This window comes from Pseudorasbora parva, chromosome 17 (assembly GCF_024679245.1).
Source record: "Pseudorasbora parva isolate DD20220531a chromosome 17, ASM2467924v1, whole genome shotgun sequence".
NCBI lineage: Eukaryota > Metazoa > Chordata > Actinopteri > Cypriniformes > Gobionidae > Pseudorasbora > Pseudorasbora parva.
The window spans coordinates 17360116-17385102 of record NC_090188.1 but is presented as its reverse complement, the minus strand read 5'-3'; the positions used below and the strand labels follow the sequence as shown (position 1 = coordinate 17385102).

Genomic DNA, 24987 nt, shown 5'->3' with positions numbered 1-24987 from the left:
ATTTTTATGTGGTTCAGATACAATAATATTTTGAGTTTTGTTTATAAAACCAATTTCCTTAATTGTATCAACTCAAATTTTTAACTTCAAAAAACTCAATTTTAAGGCAACCAGGTTATTTACTTTTTTAAGTTAAACCAACAAAAATGTTTACAGTGTAAACTATGCTTGAATGCATTTGTTGTCGTGTAGAGACACTTTTGAAGCTTACCCAGTCTGATTCAATCAACTGCGTCTCGGCTCACAGAGAGACTGGTACCTGTTGGAAGGATAAAGCGTATTTAAGACACAGATTTTGAGGTGCTATTAGTATAATACACAAATGAAGAAGAGACAATGAGTGAGGCTACAAGTCGAAACAAACGTCCACTCGCATGCATGATTAACAGATGGATTGAAAACAGTTTGACAAAGCATATGTTACTATCAAAAAAGTAAACCAATTTGTGGGGCCGGACAAAAGCTGTCAGAGCAGAATATGATTTGAGAGCAACCATCTTTTTCAGCGTTTCTGGTTAAAAAGCTTAGTTTAGCTGGTCAGGTATTAAAGATCAGTTTTAGCTTGTTTTAAAAGATGGATTGTTAATTGTCTTTTCTTTCTTTCTTATGTGTTAGTAAGTCATTTTTGGTGTCACTAGTTAACTTTATTAGCGGATTTAGAGGGCTGAGGCATTTATTTGGGGTTAGTGAGGGCAGGTTTACTTTTTGAAGTATAAATAACTTAATTTATGACTGGCATTCGCAACATTAGTTATTATTAGGGTTACCTGATTAACGTTTAGTCATCCTTTCGAAGTCTTAATACGCGTCAGCATTCAGTTCTAATAGTCACAAAAAAGAGTTGAGGTCTCTATGGGGCCTTCAATAGTGCTGCTGATATTTAAAAGCATTGGTATTACAACACAAATGCAGCCTTCTGATGTTCATTAACATAAATAGCAGAATAAAATATACTGTAGGTAGCAGAGATAAAGCAATTTAACTGGATCCCATTCACTCCTGTGAGTGATGAAATATGAGTGTGAATATCAGCCATATTCACATTTGCTACAGTGGTTAACACCAAAGGCTGAAGGCACTTAGAACATCTTATTGGAATATGGGGACGTTCTTACCTCCTGAATCTCCATATCATTCTCAGAGTCACGTTAGTGCAGACAAGTCAGTCCGACTTATTGTTTAATAAGCTGAAGCTTAAAGAGTGTGTTAAAAAAGATTCAATTTATTGATCTAAACAGTTGATTTCCATTAACATGTTAAACATTTAAATGACTAATCAAGAGTCAATGAACAATTTAGAGCTAATGTTAAAAATTATTTAACTCTATTAATACATTTAATTCTATTAATGTAGCTTATCTATCTATTATTACACAAAATGACTTAACAACGTCTCTACGGTTCCTTTTTGTGGCTTTTCTTTGTTAAATATATATATATATATATATATATATATATATATATATATATATATATATATATATATATATATATATATATATATATATATAAACATGTTAGCCATTTCCTCAGGTCAAACAGGCATTTAGTACTAGAGACAAGTACGTACCTATTCTAATTTTACAAAAAAATGATCTCATCCTTATTAACAAATTATAGCAACACAAGTTTAACAATTATAATCACCTATTTAGAGAAGCTTGCACAAGGCGCTTTACATCCTTTTTTATTACATTGTTTTATGTACAAATACAAGCTACACACAAAGCAAAGCACTTGGATGTGGCTATGTACATAGCCAATTGCTTTCAAACCCAATACTGATATCAAAATTAAATATACAAACTCAGTATTTACCATCATTAAATCAAGAAGTATTAAGAAAGATGTTATGTACAAAATGAGTCTTTTCACTGTGGCCATACATTTTTTTCTTAACGCAAAGATTCCCAAAATCAGGGAAGCACAATGTGTAGCTAATTCCATGCTTTACATTTGGGGGACAAACAATGGAAAACTAAAGGAAGGAGCATTCAGTGACATAAGTACACTGCCAAATTCTGGCCAGAACTAATGTCCATATGATATCTTACAAAGAAGTCAACAGTTCCAGATAAGAAAAGAAGGGACCCCACCCAAGGTTAGTTTAAAAACATGGTTGACCTATTACTTAAAAATCCCTTTTTTTAGATTATTTAGTAAATACGGTTTGCATTGTATGGAGGTCACATGATCTGGAGCACCTTTAATATCTACCATAGGGGTGATCTCTGTAGCCCCCTCGATTAAGTCTTGATGCTGGAGCTTTGAGGTTGGGCCGGGATGATATCCAGTCCTCTTCTGCTAAAAGTAAGATAATTACATTTTCATTTAAAGTATCTGACAGAAAATTAGATTTTTTGAACACAAATAATATACAGATGTTACGAAGTAGAAAAGCCTCTTTAAAAGGCTGAAATGCAATGCTATGACGATTCATCAAGAGATGGATATCCTAAGGCCATGTAATTCCATGTGACATTAGCCATTTTTTTAATGTTGTTTTTTTTTAATTTTGTATCTAAGCATTACAAAATGATAAACTGAGCACCAGCTGGTCATCTTACACATACATTTCAATAATTAGAGCTTCGTTCCCACATCTCGTCTTGAGCACATCATATTGCCTCGGTCCATTATCATAGATTTCAGAAATATACAATGTCACTTTGCCCTAATTATCAGTTACCAAAGGCTGAGCAGATGAGGCATGAAATCCTGGCTGAGCTCACAGTATGACCCTGCTGTCATTTAAATACTGTATGTGTCGGGAGCCGATGCTCCATTAGGTTCTCTGAGTGTGATCGCTGGGCCATTGAGGAAACAATCAGCCCGCCTTCAGGGCAAAGAACCTTAACCTTCATTGTTGCTAACTACCGTTTCACAGAGAAAGGAGGAAAAACCATTATACATCATGACAAAATCCCTTACATTCCAGTATTCTGTGTAATGATCACTACCACACAAACAGCCCTCCCTTGCTCACATTATCCTTAATATGTTTCCCACTTACATCCTTCTCACTGTGAAAAACTATTTCTGATCTTAGCAACTTACAATGATCCTATGGAAGCCTGTTTCCACCTCTGAGTAAAAGAAAATACATGTAATTGTAAGATAAAGGGTTAGTTTACCCAAAAAAGAAAATTCTGTCATTTATTTCTCACTCTCATGTCATTTCAAACCGGTAAGACTTTCGTTCATCTTGGGAACACAACTGAAGATGTTTTTAATGAAATCCGAGAGCTTTCTGCACCTCCATTAACCTACGCAAATACCACTTTCAATGACAAGACAGGTAGTAAATACATCATTAAAATAATCCATGTGAATCCAGCGGTTTAACTCCAATTTTATGAAGTGATGCGGGTGCTTTGTTTGTGCAAAGATTTTTATTTATTTAACCACAATATATTTTACCAAAAACAATTTAACTTGTCTTCATGAGACCACGATGCATGTGGTGCTCTCATGTGCTCTCATGTGTGTTGACATGAGGACGTAATGTGAACGCATGTTGTAGATATTTTGTGTTACATCTTTTTTTTCTTTTTTTTTGCGCAAACAAAGCACTACATACAATTTTTGTTAAACCACTGGAGTTACATGGATTACTTTTATGATGTCTTTACAAACATTTCTGAGGCTTGAAGTGGTATTTGCGTCAATGGAGGGACTCTCAGATCTCATTAAAAAAAAATCTTAATTTGTGTTCCAAAGATGAACAAAAGTCTCACAGGTTTGGAACGACTTGAGGGTGAGTTATTAATGATTATTAACAGATTTTTAAAAAATTTTTTTAGGTGAACTAACCCTTTAAATATTTAAAATAAAATCACATAGCGAGAAGTCACAATTAGACAAATAAAGTTACATTTTGAGATATAAAGTCACATTGTTGGAAATAATCACAAATAATATATAAAGACATTATGAGATATCACATTGCAAATAATAAAGTTATACTGTGAGATATAATAACACACGGTCACAGTGTGTTATTATATCTCACGGTATAACTTTATACAGTGTGAGATAAGGTTGCAACTGAGAATCAAAGTCACAATTGGGAGAAATGAAGGTGCAACTGCATGACTTAAAGACACACTGTGCAATATGAAGTCACAAATGCAAGACAAAGTTGCTATTGTAAGATATAAAGTCAGGAGTTACCTTTATTTGTTTTACTCTAAAGGCGGAAACCCTGATCCTGAATGCCTAACAAGAAAAACCTTTTGTAACACAATACAGTCTTGGTCTCAAGTCAAAAGGTGGCAAAATATCAAATCATTCCTTTTAACAGAGACACTCCACTGCACAATTTGACACAATGCAAAATGGATGAGCAGGCACATATACAATGAGAAACTGGCATCAGTGGAACACAATTGTCTATGCCAAGAACAGAGGGAATCCTGCATCAAATGTAATCCAGACAGGGCACATATTCAAAAGGCAAAGTATGGGCTGAAAGGCCATTCTGACTCCCTTGGTGGGTCTCAGCAATGCCTGAAGCTCTCTACTGGCTCTGGTCCATGATTTCAAGTGCATCTTAAAACCCAGCCCTGAAGCAGACTAGTAAGGTAAGATGGCAGCTGCTGTGTCCTGGGCCTCTGTGATTTAACAACTGGCGAATGCCGCTAGGTGTTTTTCCTTACCTTTAGCTCTGAAACATTTAACAGCAATATGGAAAATGAATGAGGCAAAGAGGTTTCTCACTGGTGTGGGCAATGTGCCATGACTGAGTTTCAGCCCGCCTGCTACGCGAACTACTCGAAGAGGATGTTTTTCTTTGTGGTGAATCATTCAAAATAGTTGACCTAAAATCCTAACAGTTTTCTTGTGCTCTAAAATGAAAAAAAGTTTGAAACGAAAGTCATGATGCTTTAGCAGAACTGTAGATCAGATCAATTCTTACCATAACTGTTATAGGCTTCCTCATTATTGCCGTGTCCATATTCATAATATTCTGAGACACTGTAGGAGAAGAAATATTTCTTATGAGAGATTTTGGCAGATTCTGAAAATGCGCATTAATTAGCTCATGTTGTAACAAAATGTCTTTCAAAATTAAATGTGCACCTTTTCGACTGGTTGCTGTAGTTGTCATCGTAGGCCTCATAACTCTCATCATCATATTCTCCATCATAACCATCATCATATCCCTGAAATCACAGAAACACAAAAGAATAATCACAGAGGGAGTCTGAATCTGTCTCAAAGCAGTACTCTAATTGTTTAGGGTTGGAAAATCAATGTTTAATTACACTGCCATAGGATTTCTCTAATAAATATACTCCCAGAGAGGTGGACTGGCACAGCTGAATCATGTCCAACAGAAAATATTGATCAGTAAGAGACAATTGTCTCATTTGCCATGCCTGAAGACAAATGGACAATGCCTAGGTCAATTCAATATTACAGACAAAAGAAACAATAAACAGATTAAAACTTCACAATAAGATGTCTAAGTCTAATCTTACATGACTGGTGTCATCCATACAGTTAGCTATCACTAGCTGTGTTTCCATTACAGATTTGTTTTATAAATGTCGACAAAATGCAAAATGACAGTGTATCCATTAACCGATGTTATGCGACTAAAACTTTTTTTCCCCTCTCACGTTAAATCATTTGAAACATTATGCCACTTATGTTGGTAGGTTTTTGAATATCCACTAGCCTAGAAATCTAGACGCACCCTAGCGGCAGCAAATCTCATCTGCCCTGAGTGTCGTCTAGCAACTCTCAATGCAGTTCTGAGCTGTAAAAACCAAACTCTGGTCAGGCCAACCACATCGTACATATAGAGTCGGTGGGCGGGGCTTAGCATAATGACGGCAGAGTTGCGCTTGAGTGCTAATAGTAAACACAGAAGCTGGCGAACAGCGGTCTTTCGAATTGGCTTTGACCGCAACTCTGAGAAAAGAACGGCACTGAAGTCATTCTTAAAAAGGGAAGATCTGTTCTGAGTTTTGCCGACCGGATACGGTGAAAGTTTAATCTATCAACTAGCTGTGCTTCACCTTCGTTGCTCTGGTTGATTGTAGCTGTAGCTAATTGTGTGCAGAGGGAGTTTGAAAGACAACCGTTTATCCCGCCCCTCAGATTGAGCTCTGTCAATGGTGAGTTTCCAGACCAAACATCTTGATGTGGGTCTGGCTTGTCAGGCTATATATCCACTGCATTGGCCATTATTTTTGATAGAAGGAGACATAGGCATGTTATCCAAGCATTAATGGCAAGGAAAGCCCTTTATATTTCTGAGGTGTTTATGGGTGTTTCTCCCTCATATCTGCTTCAAAGGTCTTAAATGATAATTTGTGGCATTTCTTTGTTGTTTAGAATCCAGTATTCCTGTAATTTTATAGTATTTTATGAGTTTATTAAAGAACTCTGTCTTCTCTTCTTTTTTCATTGCAGAAAACAAAATATTTTGTTTTCGAATTGCCTGAAAAACCACCTCATGCGAGCATAACTTTTTGCGATATATGGAACTTTTTGCGAAAGTTTCCATTGGGCATATATTTTCGCTTGGCAATTTCAGTTCGTACAATTTGAAGGGTAATGGAAACACGGCTACTGATATTGAGAGAAATTATCATTACAATGCACAAAAATGGCAATATCAGAAATCCTTGTACGTATGGAGACAGTTTCTGGTCCCCATGAGGAAAACAGCCTATAATTCAGACTAAATAATGTTTTTTGAAATTGTAAAATTGCAGAACGTTTTCTGTGGTATGTAGGTTTAGGGTTAGGCAATAGAATATACATTTTGAACAGTATATAAAAATCATTATGTGAGGGTGTCAACATGTCCTCACAAAGATGGCAATATCCAAAATACTTGTCCTTGTGGGGAAATGTTTTGGTCCCCATGAGGAAAATATCTTATAAATCATACAGAAGGAGTTTTTATGAGAAAGTAAAAATGCAGAATGTTTCCTGTGATGGGTAGGTTTAGGGGCAGGGGCAGTGTAGGGGGATAGAAAATACGGTTTGTACAGTATAAAATCCATTACGCCTATGGAAAGTCCCCATAAAACATGGAAAACACATTGTGTGTGAGTGTGTGTGAGGGTGAGTGTGAGTGTGAGTGTGAGTGTGTGTGTGTGTGTGTGTTTAATGCAGCATTAAAATTAATCTTTCCTCAAACAAAGTTCTTTCAGAAGAACCATGAGATTTTCCAGAAATGACCCATTTCAGAGAGTTGTGTATTAATATAAATGATTCAACTGATCATTCTGTTCCTTGCTTCTGATGTTAACACAGTGTTACATTCATGCTAAATAATACACAATAATACAGCGATGACACTATATCGGACTGATTAAATGAACTATATATTAGGTAAAGTCTAAAAAATTCATAAATGCAAACTCATAACATTCAATTGTGTTTTCATTTTGTTGTTCATGTAGACTAACTGAAAATACTACAATTTTTAGGCCTAATCTGTCAGAAAAACCTGGGAAAGCTATTTTGACCCTGCCTATCCCCTTTACATTAAAATTCTGCAAAACAGTCTGGTTTTATGAGTATGAAGAAGGATTAGAGTAAATTAAAGTCATGGATTATGCCAGGGATTAAGTTGTTCATGAGATCTAACACACAAGTTTCCTTCTATTAGTTTTTCCTCATGCTAATAGGGTCAGGGTTCTGTCCTCTCCCACTAATTGACCAGTTTGTTAACATTGCCTCTTGATAGAGTGCTATGCATATCTTAAGCAGCAGAGTACAGACGAGGCAGCATGTTTTACTATTTAATGACATATTTCAGAACATGTCAATCACACTAATACCAACAGCTCTCTAAGGAAATACATTTTAGCAGAACCGTGAGAGGTAGTGGCCGACCTTGCCGTTTAATAGGGTCATTTCATCAAGAGCGGAAGGAGTAGCTTCCATTTCAGCACTCATGAAAAATGAAGAAGTGTCCTTTTTGTCTGATATGACATTTAATGAACGAACAGAATAGCTCACCCAAAAATTAACTCACCCTCATGCCATGTTATGATCTGTTCAATTAACTGTTTGATCCAGAAAGAATATGGGTGAGTGATCTATTCCTTTAAAACGGCCAAATACTACAATGAACACATGAAAACACATTCAAACATCTACATTGCAGCTATTATTTCAGATCTTACAGTATGCAGAGGCCTTCCCTATGCAAACATTATATGACCAGGATATTACTTAAGTGTATTAACAAAGTACTGTTTAAAAGGTCCTTGTGTCTGACCTTTCTGACTTTACCATGCACTTACAAGCCACTGCGCATTATTCGAGCAAGCTCTAGTTAATGGTGCTTGATCGTTACATTTCAACACTCATTTGAAAGAGCAATTAACTCTGGTCCTATTGAGCAAGCTAACAGGAAATAAATCAAGCGGTAGAGAGCACTGCAAGAGTAATTAATACAGCAGACAGCTAAAGGTCTTCAATACTCAGCTTCATTATCAATTGACAACCACCAACACCTCTTGACAGTGACTGATCTCTGTGTGGGACGGCAACTGAATATGATTCCTCACCGGAGAGCAGCAAAAGGAAATGAATGGTTGAAAGCACTTTTGGGCTATGGCTCTGTCTGCTTATTGAATGAAACCTCTTTGTCTATCACTCACTTTTCAACCAATTTTTCAGGCCTAATATTTTCAGTTTGAAGTACGAGCAAACATGGGTTTAAGGCCAGACAGGATGAAGCAGTCTGAAATATACTCACATCCAACACATCTACTTAAATGTGCACTATGCAGTATTTTTGCAATAAAATATCCAAAAACCACTAGGCCAGTGTTATATATTTTGTTCAGTTGAGTACTTACAATATCCCAAATGTTTCCAAATATTTGTAAATTGTGATAAAATTGCTATTTTAACCAAGGACCCGGGACGTTTCAGCATAGCGTTTGAGGGAGCCGCCTGTCATATCTGCGTCATAATCGCGTCATATCTGCGTTACCCTCGGTTTTATTCTGCAGAAGCGCTTTACTCTTAGCAGTGTGAACATGTCACAGCAGCGTCGAGCGAATGCACAGAGTAACGTCATAACATAATTTTAAACACACTTAAATGTAATATGATAAACAGAGATGCGGAAGTGTGCGTGCCCAGCGACTGTGTCCAGTCCCGTCATAATAAAAGTCCCGGTACTCGCGAGTCGTATGTTTGTGTAACACTTGCTCCAGCGGCTGTGCTCAGCTCCACAACACTCGGCCCTGCTCTGCTTCAAACTACAGTAACGTTAATAACCGCATTCATGAACATGGTTTCTGCCCGAGTCCTATTTTCCACCGGCTGTGAGGTAAAGACCACATGTCCCAAGATACTGCGCTCACAATTGCCGTCATCAAACTATGCTTTGATTGTTGCAAATGTTGAAAGGACACATAATTCAAAGACAAATGATTTACTTTTATTTATAATCAATATGAGATTTCAATGCACATCAATTTTATAAACTGCATTTCAATCATGGTGTTTAGTGACCAAGAGATTTAATGATAAATTAAAGGCAGGGTAGGTGATCAGCACGAGCACCACAACTGAAACATTAGCCACCTTTTACAGTTCCTCCTGAACCAAAACAACAAGCTATACCAAGCCATAACACTGCATATGCTGGTTAGGTATGATTTGAAGCACGGCAGTTTATGCTGGTCCTGGTCCTGAACTGAGCCTATTTTCTAATGACCAGCTTGGGACCAGCACTTGAACAGCTTAAACCAGCTCAAACCATCTTCAAAACATGTTTTTAAACAGGAACTATTGCAATTTGGATGAGATGGAAACCTGCGACGTTATACTTGGAGTAGTTTGTATTTGTGTTTTCATGTCAACAGCGAAATTAGACATTTTGGCTTGTTTGAAACCAGCAATAACCTTTTTTTCCAGGCTTCGGATTGGCCAACATGGCATTACGGATAAACAGTTAATTATTGCCACCTGTTGGTTTGGCATGCTCTTGACAGCTCTTGACAGTGGATGCAATTTGTTTTTTTGTTTTTTTTTTGTCGCACTGGTACATTTCTCAGATCAGAATTGAAATTCTCAAAACTACCTGTTCAATTCTCACATCATTGTGTCACTTGTGCACATCAAAAAAGCAGTTTCTCATTTCTTTGAACAAGTTGCAAATGATTTGGTACATCCATGCAAATGATTATGTACAATTCTCTGTTGTTTCCTACATTATCATTTGCTTATGTCATGTTGATCAAAATGTATTATATTGGGTTTCTGTTGAATAGTCTCACCCCCCACCCCCAACAACATTTAGGCAACATTTACATGCAAAATGGTTGAACAAGTTATCATAATATGTCAAGCATATTGCTATACTTTCTATATTTCCATTAGACTTTTTTCTAAATCTGTCCTGAATTGGTAAATTGCTCCCAGGTGAATCTTGACTTTCTCTAACGAATGTGATTCTCATGAAGCATCAACTAGCAGATATATATATATATATATATATATATATATATATATATATATATATATATATATATATATATATATATATATATATATATATATATATATATATATATATATATATATATTTCTACAGCACCACATGTTTTTCCTCTGTTCACATTTCTTCTTTAGGTTTTTTTGTGTGCTATTCAGTGCTGTCTTTTCATTTTTGTATCTCAATGACATGTTCTGTCAATAAAATACATTACAAACAGTAAAGCAGTAAAGAGTGTAAATTTGAATATTTTCCATTCTCTTGCAATTACACTCACACATACACCAAGATGTAACTTACAATCTGCAATAATTGTCATCAAAACTTTAGCCGTAGTTTCCATCAGAACATCCCTCCAGAGTAAACTTTTATATTGACAACATGACTGAACAATTTGACTGTCACAATGACACAATGACTTGTCATTCTGATGGCACTGACATGTTCATTGACACAGATATTTACTTTTGAGAGATGAACTAAGGATTTTGAGTAAGAGAGTGGCTTTTGCAGGTTATCAATGGTGTTTTGCAATTACAATTTTTTTTTGCGAAATGCACTTTTTGTTTTGCAAATTGTGAGTTTGATTTGAGAAATGTACCAAAGCGAAGGAAATGCCTGTGTGCGTGTGGACTAGGCCTAAGCATGTTCAGTTAACGCAGTTTATAAGAATAAGGAGAATTAAAACAGAAAGACAACTTTTCTTCCAGCAGTTTTTCCTCATTGTAATAGAGTCAGGGTTCTGTCCTATCCCACTAAATGACCGGTTTGTTAACATTGCCTCTTAATAATAAAAGAGTGCTATGCATATCTTAAGCAGCAGAGTACAGAAGAGACAGCATGTTTTACTATTTAATGACTCAACTAGAGCTTTGGTTTTTTCTTCTTTTTATTTGTGTCAAACTGTGTTTGTGATTCATAGCATTAAGGTAAACATTTTCTAGTCAAAACCGCTCGACCAACCTTTAGGAAATTAATAACCACACAATTAGGTAGTATATTAAATAAACTTGGATCATTAAAATCATTGATGAGCTGCTCCCTTTACACGTGTTCCCTATATGTTCATGCAAATATGTGCTTTTCCACATGTGGAGAAATTATTATATATTCAGGTGCACAATATTTCAATAAAACAGATTTCACAGAACACAGTCTTTGCTTTAGGCAAAGATTATTGTCTGTGCCCAGGAGTCGGTTTTTAATTTAATTTATTTTTCCCCCCACATAATTAAAATCTTACTATACTTACCACCTGGAAATGCAAATAATAGATGTCTATTAATTTATGTTAACAGCTTGCTGAATTGTTAAGACACTTTCCACCAACTCAAGAACAACCTCATGAATATTTATAGAGCTAAAATAACAATTTAGAGAATCCTGAAAGCCCAGGATTTGCATGAAAAGCACACTCATTTGCCAGTACTAAGAAAGTGGCAACAAAAATGTATGTAGGGAGCTTTGTAATAAACCAGGACTGTTTATTGCCAAAGATCTTACCGTATAAATATAGGAGCACTTATTACTTGTTACATAAACTTTTACAATCACCCAAATAAAAGAACTAATTCAGTAAGCTGATGACAGCCGAGTAGGCTATTATTTCTAACCTTCAGAAGCCACAATTCGTGTAACAGAGCAATCTACTTCCCATCATGTTGCAATGATTTTTAATAGGAGTTATTTATACAAGACAAGGAGCTCTGATTCAGTAATCACTGACCAGTGCATATACTGTTGCAGTATGTACAGTGTATTTGCATGCACTGTACATCAATTTTACCACTGCAATCTATATAGCTCATGAAAAGTGCTACTTTTCCCTTTTTTTATGCAGCTCTCAGACCTGAAATAATATGCAGAGCCTCTAGGCATTTCACATACTTCTCTTCAGCAGGAAATTATTAAACTTCTTCTTGAGGTGTGTGTCGTACATCTGTTTTATTAAACGAGGGAGTTCTGCATGAAGAATTCCATTTCAATAATTAGTTCACCTCAAAAATGTCAAGTCAGCGGTGTAAGCGAGCCCATTGTTAAAAAACAATTACTGCCGTGGTGAGAACCGTGCGAGTGAGGCCTTTTCGCAACATTCTATTTTGCACGTTGAATCGGCTCTTGCCACATGAAGTGGTGTGTGATTGTGTGTCTAAGAGCTTTACTGTGATATCACTCAAAGGCTTCTTTCACTGTCATTGACCCTTTTCATTTATTTATCCACACTGAGATGGTTGTGACCTTAGAATGCATTCTGTATGCTTTTTAATTGGATTTTCGAACTGTTAGTACTTTAAAACAGTATATTATGGATGGAAAATTTTAATTCTAAGGTATTTTCAGAAGTGTAGTCCTTATCTTAAAGGGTTATTTTACCCCAAAATGAAAATTCTGTCATCATTTACTCACTCTCATGTTGTTCCAAATCCGTAAGTCTTTTGTTCATCTTCGAAACACAAATTATATACATACATATGCAAACATTATATATATTTGATAACGATACTGAGTGAATGCTCTCCGCATATAGTATAAGTGTAATATATACTGTCACTTCAAACCCACTAAATCCCAGCCTCACCTCATTCAGAAGTGCCGGTACTGGAAGAAACCTATAGATGAAAGCCTCACAAAAATGCTTATTTTAAAGAAAAACATCAGATGGATTTAGAGGCTTTTGCATCTGAAGTCTTCATATACACACTGCATGTGCATTGATCAATGTGTGTGTACACAGACGTCACATCAAATAATGGAAAACGGACGCTCAAACATGCTTTCTTGACTTCAGAAGACATGAATTAAACCACTCAATTTATATGACATCTTTATAAAAAATATATATGGTGAATTGGGTAAATTTTTGGTGGAATAGAATTTTAGTGGTGGGGCAGAAATCACTATGGTTTCATAAAAAATATGATTCAAAGATGGACGGAAATCTTATGGGTTTGGAAGGACTTAAAGCTACACTGTGTAATTTTTTAGTTTATTCTTAGCTAAAAACACTTAGTTCTTTCAAAAATATATGTGCTCATTAATGTATATTTACTTCTTTCAAGTAATAAAGTATTCTCGTAAGTTTATAATATGCCATTGAAAATACATACGGGTGAGGGGTTCGAATGTGGGTCGCCATGTTGCCCCTCCATCTTGAAAGTACATTAGCCAAAGAGGGACATACCCGTAAATTCAAGCTTCGCCTTTCGCGTTTCAACACTCGATGGCACCGTGATGGCACCGTGTCGAATGTGAAGAGGGGGATTGCCATGTTAATCTAGGACTAAATCGGCCATCGTAGGAGTTGAAACGAAATCAGAATTGAGAGGAACAGAAACTTTTATTCACTGGATGGTCATATACCATTTCACCGCTAGATGGGGGAAAATATCACACAGTGTAGCTTTAAGGTTGAATAAATAAAGACAACTTTCAGTTTTGGGTGAACTATCCCTTTAAATTTGGGTAATGTGCCCACATCCAATATTGGGAAGGTCAGATAATGCCACAAAAATCAAAGACATAAAGAAAACCTCTTTATCTGCTGAGCGCCCATGCAACTTAAATAAAATAGCAATGTTTCTTCAGGCAATAACAAGGTCTTCGTCAGGCAATAAGAGCAACATATATCAAAGGGATTTTATATTTACATAGTAAATCCTCACACCTGACAAAAGACAAGGACAATAAGCAAATTAGCCAAACAATCCAATGTTATCCAACAGAATTTAATTTTTTTGTTTTTTTTTCTCAAACAGCTTTCCACATTTGCCATTGATCAAGATAAGCAGATAGCCCTGCCCTAATCTAACACCATTGGTTAAAACCCTGTTGGTATGCCGGACTGGTCAGGATAATCAAACAAACAAAAAACAATGTTTGATAATCCTACACAATCGCCTACAAATGACTTATGGTCACTCTGCAATGCATATTAAGATGGAATAGGATAACGTATTTTAACATCAAACAACAACCAACAGATAGGAAAATCTGGATAATTACAAATCAACAAGCAGCTTTAAACATTATTTTAAAATGTTACAGCACAAATATCCATCTAGTTTTCTACTAAGCCAGATTTAGAGGTTTGTTTATTTTGTGGGAAGAAAAGGGGCATCAGCTCATAGAGGAGTGTCGGACTGGTTTGTAGACGAGTGAAGAGCCCTCTGAGAAAGCACTTGTGATCTTTGAGTAAAGCTGTTGTGCTGAGAGGGAGAGGAGGAGGCAGTCTGGCACGGCTCGGCTCATATACATAAGAGCTGTGATTAACTGGATTCAAATTCTCACCAACAAAAAGAGCCAAACATTGCCACACAACAGTGGATATTATTGTCTCTTTCATTTTATACCTTTTAAACTTGGATGACAGTAAAGTTTGTATAGCAGAGAGATAATCCTTCAAAAAGCCGCCAGACTCTTTCTATTAAACATATATGTGTGTATACACACACACACACACACACGGTTCACTATCTTTGTGGGGACTCACCATAGACGTAATGGTTTTTATACTGTTTAAACTGTACATCCCCCTACACTGTCCCTGCCCCTAAACTTGCCCATCAAAGGAAACATTCTGCATTTTTACTATCTCAAAAAACTCATCCTGTATGATTTATAAGCCTTTTGATAAGTGGGGATCTTTACTATCCTTATGGGGACATTTGGTCCCTACAATGTAATATAAACAAGAACACACACACACGTGCGCACACACATGCACGCACTCACACACTTTAGTTTATCAGGAACATTATCCATCATTAGTAGTCCATTAAGCTGTGAATTGAATTAAAGAATATAACTGGCAGTGAATATTATTTTAAGTGTTTGGATAAATATCCTTGCACAGATGTAGACATTAATCTTTAATAAGTTTTTTTTTTTTTTTTTTTTTTTTTTTTATCAAACAAAAATCCTCTCCAAGTTTACCAAGCTTATTGATTATTTATTAAAATAATTATTAATATATGTTATATTTATTTATATTTAAATAAAATACAGTAGAAAGTATATAAACAAACTTTTTCTACTATGTCAATAATTTAATGCATTCAAAGCATATTCAAAACTTCATATTTAAAACAGGTTGAAAAACAGGTAAATTTAGCTTAATGTAGAAGAATTTTGATTATTATGCAATCAACAGTATATGCATTATCTAGTTATATATCAGCATTCAGCATCAAACCTTCCCATGACTGTTTGATAATAATGTAATATAACTTTTAATTACGCACATGTAATATGATTCAGAAAGATACTGATTCCTCTAAAATGATTCTTATCAATGAAATGTAAATTGATAATTCAGATCTCTCTCTCTCTCTATTTGTATTATGTATATACAATTTTAAAAAACATGAAGATATACACGTATACACATAGTTAACCACAAATAACTATTGGAACTACTGCAATTTTCTAGGGATTGAGAAATTCTTGAAAATGGGCAAGGTTAGATTTTGAAAGGTGCACCTAGTGAACTACTCATTTTTAGTCCACTTTCCTCCACCAGCCTACCCAAGACCCAATTACTCACAGAAATATGTCCACGTTTTCCATGTCTCCCATAATACAGAGGCTCTCCAGCAGAACTCAATTCACGCTGGTAATGAGTCTGTACTCTAACATTTCCCCATGCAGACAGACCAATCTGCCACAGCGCTGCACATATAGGACTTTTGCATTAGGCAAAAGCTCAGAGGGAATCGAATCCATGAGATATTGCTTTTTTCATTAGGTTGGAGTCTGACGTTCACTTGGCTGAGAATTCTCAAAAATAACCTTGTGCACACCTGGGTGCAAAATCTGCAATGTGGAGGTGTTGTACACTATTTAATAATATTTGTAATAATAATGATAATCATAATTATAATAGTGAAAGTGATAGTCAAACTCATCGCCAGTCAATGGAGGGAAGAGATGCTTTCTTTTTGGGACGACAAAGCTTTTCTTTACATTATGTCAATATGTGGACTAACATCTTACAGCATTCAATCCATCAGAATGGGTTATGTCTCCACTGATTCATTCAACCTTTGGTAAATAGAAAGGCCATTCCTCAGAGTTTTTGCCTATTTACCTCAGTGGGTTTGATTTAAGGATTCATAAACCTTTCTTCTGCCAAGTCTTTTACTTTATGAGTGTGTTTGTGTGGGAGTATAAGCAAGACTTTCGGTAATAAACATCAACTTGACTTTGGTCATATAGCCTACAGTATAACATCAGCAAACGTTCACCAAATTCTTGGTGTAGAGAAACCACCCTCCAAAAAAGTCACAGAATTTTCACTTACATAGTCATCATATGATTTGTGTGTGGCCTGCAGTAGCGAGGTTCTGTATCCAGGGGTCCCTGTAGTTCCTCTGGTCCGGGGTGCAGAGACTCCTCTGGTTAATGTGGGTGTGGTGGTGGAGGTGCGCGTGCCCACAGTTCCTCGGGGTGCTGCTGCTCCTCGTCCAGGAGGAGCGGATGGAGCTGCGCCTCCTCGACTTCTAAAAACATAAGAAATGTAATGTTTTTATTTTTATTTTTTAGCACTAAATATTTCTGTTTTTTATGAAAATAAAAATATGTACAGTCTAAAAGCTGCTGGGTTAAAAACAACCCAAGTTGGGTTGAAAATGGACAAACCCAGAAATGGACCCATTCAAACAATCCAATTTCTGGGCTTGTCCATTTTCAACCCAACTTGGGTTGTTTTTAAACCAGCATTTTTTAGAGTGCATTAGTATTCATGAACCAATATGTCAATAATGTCAATAAATTAATGGCATTAAAAAAATCATATTTAAAACAGCTTGGTGTCTATACATTTAGCTTAATGTGTATCAATTTTGATTCTTCTGAATATGCAATTAACACTGTAGCCATTATCTTAGGCACTTCAGTAAACGTGTTAATTTGACAGTAGTCTATTACCAAATGTATCCATAATTGTTTGGCTTTACTGTAATCTAACTGTTCTGCAGAACTACATGCAGTGACAGCACTATGCAAAATTAGTGCAGCACAACTCCAGTGTTTACAGATGAAAAATTAGCATTTTGTGTGAAGTCATTTGCTGCAGTGCTATAATAGTGAGCTGCTGTTAGCTAGTGTTTTCATCACAGACAGCCTATTAAAGCCCCGTGAACCATGAGTTTTCAAAGCTATTGCAATATTCACTGCCTCAGCTCTTTTCTTTCACAGCACTGCTCTGGTTACACACTATAACAGTGGCATTGAAGCATGGCATCAAAAACCGAACTGTAGAACACATTGTTTCATTCAGTAAGATGAGAGACAGCTTTATTTTGATCCATGGTTGCGCTCCTGTTTTTAGGATGAATCAAGGGGTAAAGTTGCCTGTTTCTCGAGTAATACTCGATCTGGATACAGTTGCAACATGGCAGATGGAGTTGGCAACACTGGTGAATGGCAGATTTTTCAGTCTGTCCAGATCCGCATTCTGTCTATCCAAATCCAAAGATTCTACAGAGACTAATGGCCTCATCAGTGTTGTTTTTGCCATGCTGATTTGTGGTAATGACTTCTCAGGGCACCACAAGGAGCCCATCAAGGAGAAGAGGCACTTTATAGCTTTATCCGCCAGGAACGGTAAACAGAAATATCATATTTTGAATCTATTATTACTACCTGAGGTAACGCAAGCTGTCATTGTTGTGGGAGAATCCTAGAGGGATCTTCACAGGCTCTAGCAAGCCCGAACAAGTGCAGTGTGGAATTTATGAAATAAACATTAAAGACGGTGTAAATAATGTATGATGGTATATATAAGCTATGCTTTTGAAGAGAACAATTAAAGCTTCACCTGCTAACCCGATTAATAACACTGAACCTCAGGGCACTTTCATGATCCAACAGAGCGCAGATGTTTGGGAGTGAAAATTGGCTGTTTGTTGGGGTTGTTAACAGTCAGAGTCAAAGCGGTTAACTTGATGGCTTCAGTTTCATCAGAAACACTGATTGAGATATATACACATACACACACACACACACACAGTGGGGCAAAAAGTATTTAGTCAGCCACCAATTTTGCAAGTTCTGCCACTTAAACGATGAGAGAGGCCTGTGATTTTCATCATAGGTAGCCTACACTTCAACTACAAGATACATTGTGGTATCTTACAGAAAATGTTTGACCTATTATTGCCAAAAAGGGGTATATAACAAAGTATTGAGAGGAACTTTTGTTATTGACCAAATACTTATTTTCCACCATAATTTGCAAATAAATTCTTAAAAAATCAGAAAAATTGTTTCTCATTCTGACTCTCATAGTTAAAATGTACCTATGATAAAAATTACAGGACTGTTAGGATTTTAAGTGGGATAACTTGATGGCTGACTAAATACTTTTTTTGCCCCACAGTATTTTTATGATGTATTATTATATGATATTTTATTGTATTTTTAAATGAAATCAGATTTTTCTTCCAAAAAAAAAAAAAAAATCTTCCAACTGTATTGTTTCGTGTTCCTTGAAAGAAATAAAGTCATACATTTTTTGGACCGACATGAAGATGAATAAATGATGCATATTTGGGTGAGTTATTCCTTTAAGGTTCCTGTGATTCTTCAGAGAGGTGGTGAGGTGAAATGACTGTACCGTGTGGAGGCTGTGGAGGTCAGACGTAAGCTACGTCCTCGTGTGGTTCTTCCTCGGCTTGGATCATCTGAACCATTTAAATAGGAGAGCTCACGAAGCTGCTCCTGTCTGATCTCATCATTGTAATCCTGTGGGATGAAAAAAAACTGTATAAATACATTTATATACCAAGGTAAAGCTGTTGTGTGTGCATATCATCTGACATGCTTCTCTTCAACCACTGCAAAAAGAAATGATCCAGTTGGATGCACTAAGTTTCAAATGCATTACCAGACAACCAGAACGTTGGCAGGGAATGTTAAATATACTGCCAGAAAGTTTTGCTGACTTCAAAATAAAAAATAAGCATAAAAAATGAAACCTGTTTTAGCTTGTTTTTCAAATGTGGAGGACAAGAAACAGTTTTGCACACATACTGACAAAACGGCATGTGACACGCACTCCAACTGAAAATATGGTGTAGAATGAGGTACCGTGATGCACACATATCTTTCATTTAGAGTAAGAGGAATGATAGAGGCAGGAGAAAAATAGAGCACTGGCTTATTAACTTTGTTTGACATCAGCTATCAGTGCATTGTTGTGAAAGAATAATTCCACTTTCTGCATTTATAAAGTCCCTCTCTCCTTTGATTGAACATGACAGGGCCCTGAATCACAAGGACGATTACAGAGTGGATAGCGCTTATTTTATTATCATGTCGCTGCCACAGGCAGATAAACGGAGCCTCATTTCCACCAGCCACTTATTTTTCCCTTCCTGTTTGGCACAGCAGCTGTGTACAGGCAAATATCAGACATGACAGCAAAAGAAGAGTGGCCTTTCCACAGAGATCTGCTCAATAATCAATAAAGATTGCATTAGAGCTGCTTCTGTACATCCTGTACATGCTTGTACATTGTTATATTAAGACTAGAGAACATTTAGAAATAGAGTATAAATAGAGTTTACTATATAAAATATATATTAATACTCTATTACCCTGATTTTTTTTAAAAAAGAAAAAAGCTCTGACGGCTTTGTTAGGATTTTTTATTTTAAAAAAATCTATGATTATGGGAGAAGAAAAAAATATAAACATCACTGTTCAAAAGTCTTAAGGCTCCTTAGTATTTTCACCAAAAAAAAGAAGGTTCTGAGCCAGATATTTATATATTTTGCTGTAGTGTGTCAGCAGGAAATATCAGTTTACATTGCCATGCATTCCTTTTGCCATTAATTGTAATAATCCAGTAAGATTTTCTGTATGCACAAGGATTCTGAAAGCCGGTATGATCCATGCGGAGATCTGATCTCATCATCATTGACAAATATCTGTGGTTACATGAAGAAACAGAAAAATCTGAGACAGACTAAATCCAGAAGAACCGTTGCAACATCTCCAAGACGCTTGAAGAAACCTACATCTGAAAAACTGCATGGGAAAAGAGCCGTTTTAAACGCAAAGGTTAGTCACACAACCTTATAATTTATGTTAGAAGTTAATTGATAAATAAAATCTATTTATGACATTATTTTTTGAAATGTAGATCACCATTACAGTAAATGTACTGTAGCTTTGCAGGTAGGTTTTTTAAGTGTCTTGGAGATGTTGCCGCGTCTCAGCATTTTGTGTTTCTTTTTGTAATCCGAGATGGGCTCAATGATGATGAGATCAGATCTCCACGTGGATCATATTATCTGTTGTCAGACTCTTAGTGGATTATTACAATTAATGGCATAAGGAATGTTTTGGAAATTAAATGTAATATTGTCTACTGATACACTACAGCAAAATATAAAAATAACTGCTTAAAAACTTTTTTGGTGAAATACTAACAAGACTTTGCGCAGTACTGTATATAATGCTTATTAGATTGTGTTCTGTTTTCTTTAAATGTTTTTTAAAGAAGAATCTTATGCTCAAACAGCTGCCTTTAATCGATTACAAATGTAGTCATCAGAGCTACATTTGGAATATCATTATAATTTGAATTGAATATATTTTAAAATGTAATTTACTCCTGTGATAACAAAACTGGATATTCAACAGCCATGACTCCAGTCTTCAGTCTCACATGATCCTTCAGAAATCATTCTAATATGATGATTTAATGCTCAAAAAAACATTTCTTATTATTAACAATAATGACTGCTTGGACTACTGCTTAATATTTTTGTAGAAACCAGGATAAAATAAAATTTCAGGATTTTTTTATGAATAAAAGAACAGCGTTTCTTTTCGAATATAAATCTTTTGTAAGTCTCATTGCTGTCACTTTTAAAGAATTTAATGCATAATTGCTGAATAAACATTAATTTATCTAATAATAATAAAAAAAATCATACTGCATTTTAGCATTTAAGTGAATTTAAGATTTTAAGACTAAACTAATGCTGCATAAATATCCATCCACTACTGTTGAGCAAGCAGCCACAGTGCTAATTGGTAAAACTTTTTTGGAAATGGGACAAATGAGACATGTTTTTAAAGGGTCATGGAACCCTAAAACATTTTGAGATGTGAACCAATATGTACAGGCTGTACTTCACTGAAAACACTTAATGCACGTGGAAAGTGATTATTTTTGTGTTTTTCGGCAATTTTGTTCTTCCGGGTTGAAAAGAAAAGTCGAAACGCCATTACAGAATCTGACGTAGACCATTCCAAAGCATGAATTCGGAGAGTGTGATTAGCTGCTGGGGCTGGAGATTCTACGTCATCCAGATCTGAGCGCTTCTCAGCATTTATTCATGAGAATGAACTCTTTTAACCCAATCACTAAGTTGTATTACACATGAGATCACATTACAGCGGAGAATTCAAACAACGTAACATGCAGACATACGTACTGGAGTAAGCCTGTTTCAAGTTTTTATGGACATATATTATCCACATACTCGAGTGCTCTAAACATGAACCAGCGCATATACGCATATACGTATATACGCATATACGTATGCGCATATACGCATCAGGTCTTCTTCAAATTAAATATATGTGCAAATAAGGTCCACAGTCCTTTGAAGATCCTCTTAGTAGCTACAGAGACAATCACCAAAGAAATTCAAGACCCAGTGTTTGGAATTTTGATAGCTTCTATACCAGATTGAAAGGGGGGAGGTGTGGGTAAGTGAGGTGAAGTGCATGGCGTTTGTGCTTGGATCAGCGCTTGCTAGGTTTTCCCTGTTGCCAGGGCAGCCCAAGTCGTAGCACCTTAACAGTCAGACTACATTCCTTGCCTTGAGAAATTAGGGCAGCACACGGACAGACAGAAATGTGTTTCATACTGATCAGATGTAATGAGCATTCTGATGGACTCATTATGTAGAGTGTCTCGTGGTGAAGCTAATTATGTTCTGAATCAGATTTAATAACAGCGGTAATGCACTGATTCAGGATATAAACAGTGAGTATTAGAAACACAAGGTCAAATTGCGTACAGTCAGGCGGTCAAGCTAAAAAAAATTGAAGAACTTGTTTTTGTACGAGTGTCTACATCCTCTCAGGTATTAATGGTATATGGAGAGTTCCTCCTACAAAAACTACTTGGTTTCCTTCTTAATGAGACTACAGTAAATAGATGCACAGTACTGCCACTGAGGAGAACCCACTCACACCTACTGAAGAATCTGCATTTTGCATGATTCACTCTTTTTCTGTGGCATGTGTGAGGTTGCGTAATCGTATTCACATAATGGGCTTTCTGTAGGCCTTATCAACAAAGGTTTGGGCCTATCAGTACAAGCTGCAAAGGCGTATTGTTTGTTTGTTTTTGAAAGACATGTTAACCATGGCTAAACTGGAATTATACAATTCATTCAATGGTACTCGACACAATTCATAGAGCAATTTCATCAGCTACAGGTAATCTATGTGTGCCTTTGTTATATTCGAATAATAGCAAGTCTTCCTGAAAGTCTTTATGGTCTATTGTCTTAAATAGACAGTAAAATGTTTGAAGACGTTAACTGTAATGACTGGAGGTGAGTCTCCCCTTGCTAACATGTTCCACTTTTCTGGGAAGATTTTCTATGAGATGTTGAAACATGGATGTTGAGATTTTCTCCCATCCAGACACAATACTATCACCAGTGGCAGGTAATGATGTTGAGTGAGGTGTTCTGGCTCACAGTCTGTTCCAATTCATCCCAGCGGATAGGTGTTCAGATCTGAGCTTGGTGCAGGTCAGTCAAATCCTTCCACGCTACACTCAGTAAAACATTTCTTAATAGACTTTGCTTTGTGCACAAGGGCATTGTGATGCTGGAACAGAGAAGGGCTTCCTGAACGATTGCAACCAAGTCAGAAGCACAAAATATAATGTAATGTGTACAGTGTGCCATAACATTAAGGTTTGTTTTCACTGGAATTAAAAGGCCTAGCAAAATCGGTAATTATAAAGGGCCAAGTAGTGATTTTGTAATGTCACATCTCTATAAAACAAATGCTGTAAAATATCAAGAAGTATTTTAATTCACATGACTGCCTGGATAGTATTAACACTTCAAAATGCAGCCTGATGTCTTATTTCTGACAGGAATCAAGCTTTCTGACAAAGATAAATGCATAAACACATTCAAAGAAGGAAAGACGTCAAGACATTAGCTTCAAACCCTAATGAGCTGTCTACACATGCAGCTGCTTTTATGGCAGCATCCTAACTGAAATGGATACACGCAGTTCCTTAGAATTTGTTTTTTCTGTTTTACAGTTTCACCGGTTTTTAGTTTAAAGTGAGCAATGCGTCAAAACAACAGACAGGTTCACACCCCAAATGCTCAGGGTCGTTTACGGTAATGATCTATCACCTCTAATATTTTTATCTATCTATCTATCTATCTATCTATCTATCTATCTATCTATCTATCTATCTATCTATCTATCTATCTATCTATCTATCTATCTATCTATCTATCTATCTATCTATCTATCTATCTATCTATCTATCTCCAAACATGCTTTATTCAAGCCCTTTCTGTTTCCATACGTGTTGTTTCTCTGTCCTGCTAAAGTAAATGTAAAGTAATGTAAAGTGACATATTTTATATACATATATATATATATATATATATATATATATATATATATATATATATATATATATATATATATATATATATATATATATATATATATATATATATATATATATATATATGAAAATAACTAAAAGAACAGAAAATATTAATATTAATTAATTAATTTTGTAAAGATATTATCAGAGCCTAGCAGCATTTTCAACCAACACCAACATTAAACATCCATTTGTTAGTTTATTATTTTCCATAATGTAATGATAAAAATTAAACTTTCATATATTTTAGATTCATTGCACACCAACTGAAATATTTCAGCTCTTTTATTGTTTTAATACTGATGATTTTGGCATACAGCTCATGAAAACCCAACACTCCTATCTCAAAAAAATAGCATATTTCATCCGACCAATAAAAGAAAAGTGTTTTTAATAAAACAAAACAAAAGTCAACCTTCAAATAATTATGTTCAGTTATGCACTCAATACTTGGTCGGGAATCCTTTTGCAGAAATGACTGCTTCAATGCGGCGTGGTATGGATGCAATCAGCCTGTGGCACTGCTGAGGTGTTATGGAGGCCCAGGATGCTTCGATAGCGGCCTTAAGCTCATCCAGAGTGTTAGGTCTTGCGTCTCTCAACTTTCTCTTCACAATATCCCACAGATTCTCTATGGGGTTCCGGTCAGGAGAGCTGGCAGGCCAATTGAGCACAGTAATACCATGGTCAGTAAACCATTTACCAGTGGTTTTGGCACTGTGAGCAGGTGCCAGGTCATGCTGAAAAATGAAACCTTCATCTCCACAAAGCTTTTCAGCAGATGGAAGCATGAAGTGCTCCAAAATCTCCTGATAGCTAGCTGCATTGACCC

The 24987-nt window shown here is 36.0% G+C and overlaps 1 protein-coding gene across 8 annotated transcripts in view; it reads right to left on the bottom strand.

The window, feature by feature from the left end:
* The window catches only part of khdrbs2 (KH domain containing, RNA binding, signal transduction associated 2), an 84070-nt gene that overhangs the window by 16094 nt on the left and 42989 nt on the right, over window positions 1–24987 (bottom strand). For 3 of the 8 annotated variants that reach the window (XM_067421095.1, XM_067421094.1, XM_067421096.1), the window contains exons 5-10: window positions 19098–19225; window positions 16782–16980; window positions 5083–5165; window positions 4919–4977; window positions 2218–2304; window positions 212–259 (exon numbers count right to left, since the gene is read on the bottom strand). In XM_067421095.1, the coding sequence (XP_067277196.1) occupies window positions 222–259; window positions 2218–2304; window positions 4919–4977; window positions 5083–5165; window positions 16782–16980; window positions 19098–19225 (594 nt within the window). In that variant the 3' untranslated portion in view covers window positions 212–221. Of the gene's footprint in view, window positions 1–211; window positions 260–1670; window positions 2305–4918; window positions 4978–5082; window positions 5166–16781; window positions 16981–19097; window positions 19226–24987 lie in introns of those variants that run through there. The other 5 variants (XM_067421097.1, XM_067421098.1, XM_067421100.1 and 2 more) reach the window with 5 other exon arrangements.